At 33.2% G+C, this 12,547-nt stretch overlaps 1 protein-coding gene across 3 annotated transcripts in view; it reads left to right on the top strand.

Moving 5' to 3' along the window:
- Positions 1-12,547, top strand: part of LOC130898410 (unconventional myosin-XVIIIa) — a 166,759-nt gene that overhangs the window by 85,662 nt on the left and 68,550 nt on the right. For 2 of the 3 annotated variants that reach the window (XM_057807686.1, XM_057807687.1), the window contains exons 7-10: positions 7,910-8,098; positions 9,868-10,047; positions 11,213-11,502; positions 11,569-11,945. In XM_057807686.1, the coding sequence (XP_057663669.1) occupies positions 7,910-8,098; positions 9,868-10,047; positions 11,213-11,502; positions 11,569-11,945 (1,036 nt within the window). Of the gene's footprint in view, positions 1-1,798; positions 2,704-7,909; positions 8,099-9,867; positions 10,048-11,212; positions 11,503-11,568; positions 11,946-12,547 lie in introns of all 3 variants that reach the window. The other variant, XM_057807688.1, reaches the window with a different exon arrangement.

The following is a 12,547-nucleotide window of genomic DNA, read 5'->3' on the forward strand; positions in this document are numbered from 1 at the left end:
AACCGTATTCAACTATGATTTATCAATCTAATATAGTAATACCGTATCTATCATACAGTTGATATCATGGTCGACATGACTAGATTCAACAAAAACTACGGAAGAAAAATATTTCGCTCATTTTTTTATTTATTCAATAATCTATTGTTTGAACTATTCATTCATGTTGTTATTCAAATTTGCTCTAACTAGTACAATAATACGTAGGTCCTTGCTTTCCTTGACCTTGAATATATTATTTACTTCTATTTATTCTGTTGACAAAAAATATTGATCAATTAATTAATTTACGTGGAATTTGTTGAGTTAATGTGGGTAGTTTAATATTTTTAGTATAGATTATCTTATAAATAGTCCAGCAAACAACGGTAAAAATGTGATCACCTCAAAATTCCACCAAGACGCATGGATTTGCGTGAAATTTTGGAATTAGGTTTTATTCACCCTTCACTTTAAAATCTACCCTATGCCAATATGTGCAAATTATTATAAGGGATGAAAACTACCTCTTATAATCAAAATTTATTAAAATGGAAGTTAAAGCATGTAGAATTTTAAAAAAAAAATTTTGTAGGATTAAAATAAAGCGCCATACCGGGTTTTTTCATTGATATTTCGAAAATATATTCTGTCGTTTTTCAAAGGAGATAATAACTACTTTCCTGGCCTTCCTTTCCTCGACGAATATTGAATTACGTCGCCTCTGAAGAGCTTAATGTTAATCGACCTTTTTGTCTTCTGTCGATATTAACTACCCCAATGGCTCCCAATTGCTGGGAGAGGTTTGTAACCACGTTTCAAGGTTAGTACGTCTCATCGAGAAGAACGAATGAAAGTTGTTATACCACTCTGATGAGATAATAGCGTCGAAACTAGTCAATGGTTACAAACTTCTTCTTGCAATTGCGAGCCATTTGAGTTGTTAATATCGACAAAAAGGTCAATTTACATCACGCTCTTCAGAGGAGGACGTCATAACTCTCTTATGTATCACAAATTCTTATAGTCTCTTTTGAAGAATATTCAATACATTATTTTCGTAAAATTGACCATTTTCCACTTACTCAATTTTCAATTTTTCAAAAGTTCACTAAATAAGTTCCACCTTTAATAAATCAGGTCTATAACAAAACAAATATTTTTTTATAACTACATTTAACCTTTTCACAGTTTTTTCGATAAAATCTAAAGTTTGTGAGTTATTTCTGAAAAAAAAATATGCTTTTTGTATAGCAGATAGTCAAAATTTCAATCACGAATAAATCAAAACTCCATAGAACAATTTGTGCTTAGAATGCTTTTTTCTATCGAAATCCACGGTTAGTTTAAACAAGAAAAATATCACCCTCTAGTTGGGGTGGTATTCACCTCCAGAGTAAAAACACATATCGGCACAGAATAGACTTTGCTTTTTTAAGATATTTACTATCTATTGATGAAATTTCAAGCAAATCGACGCATTTTGCTGGAAATCTGAGGTAAAAACCGTTGTTCACTGGACTAAAAGGTGAAATTTACGTATAGTAAGTGTCACTGAACCGTGGGTGTCCGTTAAATGATCGCAAGTATTGAAAACTTGTCGGTGTATTATGTAAAAAGTATTTCCAATTGGGCAATACTCCGAAATCTGTGATTATATTTGTTTTTGGTTTACTCGAAAGATCGATTGGTTGTATGATTTCAAATTACTGTAAATTGGAAGTTTTTCAAGTCATTTTTAACAAATTTTCATCTTATTTTTGAGCTGTTTACCAACTCGTACCAAAATAAAAACATAAACTTCATATCCTTCTGCTAGAAAAATTCAACGGTATGTTGCACGTCGCTTCTTCTTTCGAAAATTCTTTAAGACGTGATGTGTCTTTGCCCGTCCCCAAAAAGCACGGCTCTTGTAAAGGAACAGCACACGGAAGTGGAAATTATGGGTGCATCAATGAAAAGGATTGTGATTTGACAGATACTTCCAGTCCTTTTCAGAGGAATAATTCTAAAAGATGGTCGAAGAAATCGAACACTAGTAAAAACGCGAGTGAAAGTGAATCTTTAAATTCTTGTGTTGTTGAAAAGAGTTCCTTTCAAAGAGCTTCGTCCATAAGATTATCTGCTAAGAAACACGAGAAAAAGAAGACTACAAGTATCAGCTCAGAGAATTTTAGCGAGTCTGATTCGTTGGATTCTCTTGGTGACAAAACTAAAAGCTCAGATACCACAGATGAAGCCCCGAAAAAGAGCAACAATATTGTCAGCAGACTATTCAACAATGTTACCAAGTCATCCATTGCTAAAACAGCAAAAATGAGACAACTGGATATTTTCGACGTGGAAGACAGCAATTGGATTGGAGGTTTAAGAAAAAATAACGACGATGGAATTGTTAAACAAAAAGTATGTTCAGAATCCGACACCGCTTTCGATAGATCTAGAAACGGGTCTCTAATAAGAAAATCCATCGATTCAAATCACGAAATTAAACAAAATGGGCATGCCGAAAACGGTATAAAGAAAGTAGAAACGGGACTTGTAAGGAAACCGTTAAGAAATAGCTTGAGAAAAAGCTTCAATAAAAAGACCTCAAAGTTGAAAACTATTGACGAAATCCTGATTATGAGCGCTAATAAAAAATCACCAGGATATTTCGTAAAAGTGGATCCAAACGATTGTTTCAAAGATTACCAGGAATTGATCACAAATCATAAAATAGAGGTAAGTGTACTCAAAAATCGATGATATTGTAAAAATATTGAGTTATAATTGAGAATTATCATATCATGAATAATTAAAATTTTTAGATTCTGATTCATACGTAAAGGCTAATCCCTTTGCTACACCCCTAGCCCATTTTATATTAAAAAAACCATATAAAAATGAAATTTTCAAACATTCTCTTCTCCCAATACGTCAGATAAATACGTTTACGTTATTAGAAATTTTATTGATGATTCTGTATTATTACATGAAATAATTCCAATCATAGGAAAAACAGAATAACTGCTTAGGAAATCTTTTATTCTAACTAAAATGTTATCAGTATGCTTCGATATTGACGCCTGTCGAAGCATCTAGACACAGCCGATGTTGGTTGTACGAACGCTCTACTTCAATAAAAACAAATGTTTTGACTATTGTTTACTACAAACTAAATTTAGATGTATGTACGAATAAAGAAAAAGCTCTTGAATAAATAAAGACTGGAAAGAAGAAGGAATACAATGAACGTAAAAAAACAATATGACGCCTAAGGAGATGCAGGAGATTCTAATAAAGAGTTAAAAGAAATAACATAACACAATTTTTTTCTCAAAATCCATCGTTTTAGATAACTTTTTGTTTTCAATTATTATTATTCTTCTTTCCTTTTTAATATTTTGCTCCATCGTTTTCGGAGGCATCCTGAGTTTTTGGAACCTAATGGTGATTTGTTGCATGCAATTCTAACCATTTTTCTTTGGTCAATTCTATTGATATGCTCGTTAATTTTTATATTCAAATGTATATCACTACGTTGTTCAAGGCACGATCTAATATTCTTCGAAAAGGTGTAGTTGTATTTACGTCACCTCATAACAAATCATCATTATTCATCTATAATATGATTATTTTAGTTGCACAAGATTTTGAAGAATGTTTGTAATTTAATTTATGTTAATATCGGAGCGCACATTTTTATTATGTTATTTTCAAGATTGATAAACAGATAAACAAAAAAAATATATGAAGTGTGTATTAGTTTCACTGCTTGTGGCTACACGATTTAAGATAAAAGCTGATCAAACATTGGGAAAACATAATTTAAAAATAATAAGAGAATATCTTGTCAGGGAATTATGGTTATCCGTCAAGTCAATCATTCGCTCATAAAAATAAGTTCTAAGGAGATCGTCACAAAGTAATATCGTAATTTATTGTACGAGAAGTACCTGGCCCGACCTAGAGATGGCGGTAGTTACTTGAAAAATATCACCGTATTAGAAAGTACACAATTCATACAGCATATGTTTCAAGTTTAAAGACACTACATTGTTTAGTATTTGTTTGGCAGCCATCAATAGTGAGCTTTTATCAGTTAATTTGTAAACATGGAAAAAATTAGTCATCGTTATGTGATACAGTACTTTGGTTTGAAAACCCTTTGGCCAACCGATATAGAAGATAAACTAGATTCTACTCTGGATGAGACTGCTCCTTCGTTATCAACAGTGAAATATTGGCTAACAGAGTTAAAACGAGGCCGTACGACCTACGAAAACCAGCAACGCAGTGGTCGACCAAATGAACGACCTGAAATGTTGAAGAAAATCCACAAATCGGTACTGGATGATCGTCGACTTAAAATGCGCGAGCTAGCAGACATAGTAGAAATTTCAAAAAGTGCGTTACATCGCATATTAATTGAAAATTTAGACATAAAAAAGCTGTACACAAGATGAGTGCCTCGCTTGCTTATAATGGAACAAAAACAGTGTAAGAAGATTTTTGCACCGAGTGTTTGGCACAGAAATAAAGCCGAATTTTTGCGCTATTTCATAACCATGAATGAAATATGTGTCCATCACTTCAATCCCGAATCAAAAGCACAATCAAAACAATGAACTGAAAAGGGAGAACCGATTCCAAAGAAGGCTAAGACCGTTCCATCTGCAGGCAAGGTCATGGCATCGGCATTTGGCTAAGAAGAAAGTGTCGTTTCATCAAGGCAATGCACCAGCTCACACATCCGTTATTGCAATGGCCAAAATTATTGAAATAAAGTTTGAATTGCTACTCCATGCACCCTATTCGTCAGATATAGCCCTTTCAGATTATTTTCTATTTGCAGACTTGAAGAAATGACTCGGTAGTAAAAGATTTTTCAATAATGAAGATGTGATGTCGGCAGTTGAAAGCTATTTTGAGAAACCTGATGATTGTTAGCTAATAATGAAAAATAAATATATTTTCCAAAATTATGTTTTCTTTGTTGCGCCAGGTACTTTCTAGGACCATCCTCGTAAGAGATAGGCGTAACAAGGTGTTACAAGTTAGTACTTAGTACCTGGATGACAGCTTCGCTCGGTATTTTGTGTTTTTAAGAAATTATATTTAAATACGAATTATATACTGATGAAATATGAATAATATTTCTCGATCTTGCCGAGATAATAATAAAAATGTATGACTGTTTATTTAAATAAAAAATAGTTTTAACATTTTTGTCATCGCAGCTTTAATTTGGAAGATAAACTTGAAACGTAGCTAGTCGCTTAGCATGCCATGCATGAAGACCGAATTTAATATAAGTCAACCTCCCTCCCCCTTGGGGGAGAGTCATGGCAAATGCAGATCTAACGGGAAATTGGTGACTCTGCATGGTGCATCCTGTTGTCCTTTTTATGAGTTAAAGGTTATCGTTGGCATATGCACTTCTTTGCTAGATTGCACGGATTGTTCACCAGTAACAATTTTCGCATTTATTATTTAGTGAACTCACAGATTTGTTACCATGAGTCTCACACCAATGCATAGTCCTTTTGATTCATCTAAATTACAACATTTTTTAATCAATTTTAAATCGTGTGGTGGCAAGTCCGAAATGCTGGCACTATTGAGAAAGTCTTTTGTAAATTCAACTGTTCCTTCAGGACGATCTTTCATTGAGCCATAGCTGTGGTAGATTTTGTACTCTCCGGGAAGTTTGGCAACTATATCATCATTAATTTTTTCAATATCTTTGTTATGAAGCGCGAGTATCGTCCATCCTCTCATAATTATTATTGGATAATCAGCTACAAAATATTTTATCAATAATATTGATGCTTGAAATGATATTCTGTGGTAATTCAATTTCTTCCATAGTATTAAGGATCAGTTCGCTGTTGCCTAATTATAGTAAATTATCAGAAAATTGTCGTTGTTCTATATCAACGCGCATATTTTCTTCTAGATTAAAAGTCTTAAAAATGGACCATAAGGAGCATCGCATAATAGATCTAATAATTAACTAACTTTTATTCGCTCGTGGCTGTACAGGCAGGGAATGGTGAAAATCTCCTCCTAATACGATTTATTTTCCACCGGAAGGGAAATTTAAGATTGGGACCAAACTCCACCTCTACCTTGTTATTTTACTTCCAATTATTTGATTTTTCTTCCAATAAAAAAAGTTGATGTTTAAGTTGATTATCGAAAACCTGAATCTACATTTCGAAATTTTTTTACGATACCGTATAAATTATAGCCAAGTAATGATTTAAAGATTCGTTTCATTCAATAAAATATTTCATTAATTAGTTCTAATAGCGTTTATATTTTTACATATTTAATCCGGTGTCCATTTAAGTATGAGATATTAGTATATCTTCCAACACATTATTTATTTAATTTGAAGTGTCATGTTACGTATCGGCACTCAATTCATCTAGCAATCTCTCTTTTACTGACCTCAATTATCCAATTTTTAATCTGTGCAAGGCAATTAATGTCTTCTACTTCTACTCAACGGTGAAAACATTGTTTCTTACTCATGATATTTCATTATATTAAAGAATTAATTCCTAAAGTTTTATATGTAAATATTTCAAAGGCCTTGTGTCTACCGCCGCCAAATTTGTGGAAAGAGCATCCACCATATTTTAAAGTTATTGCAAAATATTAAAGTTTTTGATATTATTGATCACACTGGGGTAATCGAAGAAAATTATGAACATCATCTCGATTTGGACGTCCCATATTGTATCTGAGAAGATTCAGGACATTGATGCACTTCATATCCAAGACATTAACAAAAATATGTTGAGAGATGTTAACGGTCTCTGCTCTCTTTTGAGTACCAGCATGACGGTTTTCGAACACCATTTCCTCAATTATTTTGATGTTACCGTCGTCAACAGAGATGAATGGGCGACTGACATAAGCCAAGTTTTCGACGAATTTCTTTGAATGATTTGTGTAACTCAAAAACTTTCGCAGAAATGGTGGAGCGCCTGGAGCCTAATTTTTTACATAGTATGCAACTATGTTCACCAGTCATGGTACTGGTACATGTTTCATCTATTCTTTGAAACCTATAATTAATAAAAAGGAACAAAATTTATCGCGTCTTATCCATTTTTATACTTTTTATTCAATTCTTTAATATCAAGTTTTTCTATCAAATATAAATCAAACGAAAAAATAAAAAATCTTGACAGAAATTAGCAACAAATAGCAAATTTTCATGAAATCACACAACTTTCAATTATAAATAAACAACATGTACAGGATACGTATCATTTATAACTAAACTATCCAGAAGACACGTTGCAGCTGCCGCTGCCACCGCCACCCCTTCAACCTTTTCTCTTTCCTTTCCATTCACGTTTTACTCCTTTTCCAAGGTTTCTACAATCCTTCATAATTACAGTTATCTCCAAAAGATGATTTTCTGTACCTATTCGAGTCAAATTCGACGTATACATAAAAAAAATGCTATTTGAAGTTAAATTATATGCTGGAATATTAATTTTCTAACATTTTCAATTGATTAATTGAAAAAGAAAATGCCTCTTTAACCAAAAAAACTCATTGATTGTAACAATTGTCCGAGGACCAAACCCTTGGGCACTCCACTAAAACTAGACTTCCCAAGTTACTGCCTCCCGCTAGTTCTATCTTCCCTACCCTCATGCAAAGAATACAAAAAGAAATTTATGAATCATAACGAATCTAGTCAGGATAAGCAGATATTTTGATCGATTTATTGCATTGTCGTCAGTCGTTAACAAGTGTTCAAAGTAGGGCAAAAAGCTACAAATATACAGGTGAAACTAATAAAGGCGTATTGAAAAAGGTGTTATGGATTCAATTTAAGCACGATTTAAATCCACCATTTCGAGTAAAATTTAATCAGACCATGTTTTCTACGTATTTAAATATGGATGTATTTTTATTTCAGGCTAAAACCGAGGAACATTTAGCGAACGAAAAATTATGGTTAGAAACAGAAAAATTGTGGTTAATGCACAGGGGTGGATTTGCTGCTTCAAGAAGAGAAATCGACGCCGATCAAGAACCTGGAAAAGTAAAATTAAGGTTAGAGGCTACTGGAGAATTATTATCTGTCGATGAAGATGACGTTGAAAAGGTAAATTTTAATACTATTTCGAAAATAATTGGACATTTAGAAAATAAATATCAATTTTTTATCAAAAAACATAAAATATATGTTTCGTTGATATAAATTTGTAGTGAAACAAATAATAGTGTTTTATGTAAAAAGAGCTGTAAACAATACTCCAAAGTATTTCGTATTGAACACACTGTTTATTACCAATACTCACATATACACTGTCTGATCTTTACAAACCTTCCATTGATCGCTGATTAATATCCGACTCGAAGGACCAAACATTGTATGGGTATGGTAATATGAAAAAACGCGCTCAGTACAAAATAACATACGACTTCAGAAATTTCTACTTCTTTATCATAATTCGTTAATAAAAAACAATTGCCAATTATTTCATATCTACCATATGACATCTAGTGATACATTAGACACTCTGTATGGTCTCTTTAATGATATATAAATTTCTTTTGTCTAATGTATAGTGTATTACATTAATTTCTGGATATTAATTAAAAAATTGCCATAAATAGTATCAATATCAAAAAATCTCGAACTAGTTTTATCAAGAGTTCCAAAATGAACATATACTCTAGGTATTCACGGCCATATTACCTTGAAAATTGATTTATAAATGGTGTACGAGGTATATCTAAAATGTAAGTTTCATTTATATATATATATCAGTGGCAGCGCTGCGATCGCAGTTCCGATTATCCGCGGGGACGTACTTAAACTCGAGCAGAAGAAGTGTCCGCCAGTTTCAGATTGCTGCTGCCGACATGTTCTTTGTAATGCTTCTTTATGATGTCAGCCTTAATTGAAATTTCCGCCGCTTGTAGAATAAAACCTGTGATTCGTGCTTTAAATGGAAAAAATAGTTAAACCAAGTGAAATGTATGGGAAAATCCGCGACAAAATTCTATGAGTGACACAATGATTAAAAGATGGGTGTCACCCAGTTCACGCGATCTCGTGTACGAGGAAGCCTGTTTTTAGTTACTGATAATCTAATTCACGCATTAGAAGTTTAAAATTAGTGCACTTGCTATGGAATTCCTGCAAATGCCACGATCACTAATACATGAAATTGTTATTGAAACTTTGCTCACGTTGGGTACCCAACATTCTTACTGAACAACACAAAAAACAAAGTATGGGCAATGCACTCCAATTTTTAACACGCTATAATAAAGACAGTGATGATTTTCTTTCTCGGATATTCACGGGGGATGAAATTAATGGAATGTAGAGTCACTTATCGAACGGAAGTTAAACCTAAGAAAGTCTAAAATTCATGTGCTCTATTTTTTGTTGATGGATTTATAATCACTTGGTCAAACAATCAATGCATATGATATCTGCGTGCCCATTAAGAAATTGCGTCGCATAATACAGAATAAACGTCTAGAATCACTGTTATAAGGTGTTTTTTTCAAAGATAATGCCCGACCTCGCACAACGAACGTAGCAGAAATACTTCTACAGGGTTTTCGCTGGGACGTATTTGATCATCCTCCGTACAGCTCGGACCTAGCACTTAGCGACTTTTATCTTTTCTTACACCTAAAATATTTCCTTGGTGGTCAACACTTCAACGATGATGACGAGCTGGAAAGAACCTCCTATGAAGAAAATTAGTTGAATAGTTGTAGATTTGGGTACAATAAATATTTTTTCTGTATCTGTTTACATTGGTGGATATACCTCGAATATAATTCTACTTTGCCTTAAATATTTAGAATATTTTGTTGATTATATATAAATAAAGGGAATTCTAACTACAGGCTAATCCACCTCAATTCGATCGAGCTGAGGATTTAGCATCGTTACGACACCTGAACGAATCAAGCGTGTTACACACGTTACGGCAACGTTACGCTACGAACCTCATCCATACTTACGCCGGATGCAGTACCATGTTAGTTATCAACCCGATGGCGCCTCTTGCTATATACTCTGAAAAGGTAAACCTTTAATTTACAATTACCGTGCCATTGCAATAATATTATGAATATATGATATATTTATGTTTTATAATCACCATATTCAAGGTGTCGTCCTTAAAATGATTATATCGATTGTCCTCTCTAAAAAAATGTTAATAATTCGTTTATAAACGTCATTTTTTTGTAAAAAATGCTCCATTACTAGCGTTTTGTTCGTCATTTTGTCCGTCCGTCTCTCTGTAGCAGCAATATCTCCTCACAGCTTGTAGCGAGTTCGAGATTTTTGCATTTAATTCCTGTACAGCTGTAGATGTGTCGATACGACAGATACGAAAACCAAAATGTGTTTTTCGCATACAAAATATTTTTAACACTGTTTGAGTACAATCCCAAAGAAGTTTCTGCATCGTTTCGTGACAATCGAAGAAACATGAATCCATTGGTATACTCCACAGATCAAAGAAACAGTAGATTTCATAACGTGCTCCAAAGAAGACGAGTACTCCTCTAACGGTCTGAAAGATGGTGATCATCGTTTTTCCGACATTAACAAAGTGTGATCTCCAACAACTACTTGAAGAAGAGAGAAACGGTCACACGGCTGTGCTATGCCGAGTTCCGATTGAATAAAAAATGGTCCCATTTAGCGAAGAGAAAATTGATATTCCACCATGATACGCATCGACTCCAAACACCACTCTTAATACGACAAAATTGTGGCTACAAACTACTACCCCAACCACCTTATTCTTCAGATTTGGACCCGTGCAATTTATTTTTGCTCTCAAACTTGGAAAATCATGCTCCTGGTAGTAATATGAGTCACCGCTAACGAAAAAATGTATTCTTGAGACGGATTAAAGAAGCTGAAGCTTCGTAAAGTCAAGTCTATTGTACCGAAAATTTACTATATTAAAAAATAAATCGCCAATTTTGAAAAAAAAAAAAATTTATAGGCTAAGTACTTATCGTACCACCCTTGTATGTTATTATTATTAATTTCTTATTACTTAGACCTTTTATATATGTTTATTCTTCTAATGTTCTTGATTTTAGATCTCTTCTGTTCTAAAATTAGTTTTGTTTAATAATTTTTGAAAGTTATTATTAATGTAATTATCGCTAAAAATTATTTTGCAACATACTTAACTCCTCGTACAAGTTATTTGAAAACATTTTTTAGGTGGTTTCCCTCTTCAAAGGGTGTAAAACAGAAGACATGCCACCTCACATCTATTCCATGGCTCAGTCATCATACCACGCGATGTTATCTACGAGACGTGACCAAAGTATTGTTTTTATGGGTAGATCCGGTTCGGGAAAAACAACGAATTTCCGTCACTGCGTACAGTACCTAGTTACGGCAGCGGGGTGCGTTAATAAAGTTTTACCTTTGGAAAAACTAAGCGCTCTTTGGACTGTTTTGGAGAGCTTCGGAAATTGCAAAACCGTAATGAACACGAATGCGACGAGGTTAGTATCTAATCAAATCAAAATATCAAAGATATCTACAGCTATAAAACGTTTTTCAAATTTTAGGTTCACTCAAATATTCAGCTTAGATTTCGATCAAAGTGGCGTGATAGCTTCGGCGAGTCTTCAAGTTCTGATGTTAGAAAAAGTACGAATAGCAAAGAAAATAGAACATGAAACGACGTTTCACATAATGCAACGTTTGCTTTCTGGAATCGAAGGCAACCTTAGAAAAGATCTATTTCTTGACAACCTTACTGGAAACGAGAACAATCCATTCATTACGTTATTACAAAAACACGAAGATAAGCAACGAGCGCAGATGGAGTTTGTCAAAGTTTGTAACGCCCTAAACGTTTTGGGAGTAACCGAAAACGAACAGAAATTATTATTTTCTGTTTTGGCTGCCATTTTTCATTTGGGTTGTGCGGGAGCTGTTAAAGGTAAATATCATTTTTCTGATTAAAATTTACCTTAAATTGATCCCTTTAACTTATGTCTCATGAAGAGTCGAAAAAGATCCACCATGCACCATGCAGTACTGCATTTTCTGATTATTTGAAAAAAAAATTTATATCAAAACAAATACTATATAAAAAACACATGGGATTTCAAAGAAAAAATTAAAAGTATAAAAATGCCTAATGAACATGTATTTATTTCGTTAGATGTGGTTTCTTTATACACAAATATTCCTATTGCCATTGTGTAAAATATATTAATGAAAAAATGGAACATAATTGAAGAGTATACAGAAATATCTCAAAACGAATTTATAAAAGTTATAGAACTCACACTTTCAACAACATATTCCAAATATGAAAATGAAATATACAAACAAATTGATGGTTGTGCTATGGGGGCTTCCATTTCAAGTGTTATAGCATAATTAGTAATGGAAGATCTTGAGGAAACGGTCCTAAGCAAACTTGATATAAATATTCCATTCTTTTTCCGATATGTAGATGTACTGCCGTACCAAAGAATCAAATTGAAAATATAAATAAAACATTCAATTCTTATCATGAAAAACTTCAATTCACAA

Source organism: Diorhabda carinulata, chromosome 10 (genome assembly GCF_026250575.1).
Source record: "Diorhabda carinulata isolate Delta chromosome 10, icDioCari1.1, whole genome shotgun sequence".
NCBI classification, from domain to species: Eukaryota; Metazoa; Arthropoda; class Insecta; order Coleoptera; family Chrysomelidae; genus Diorhabda; species Diorhabda carinulata.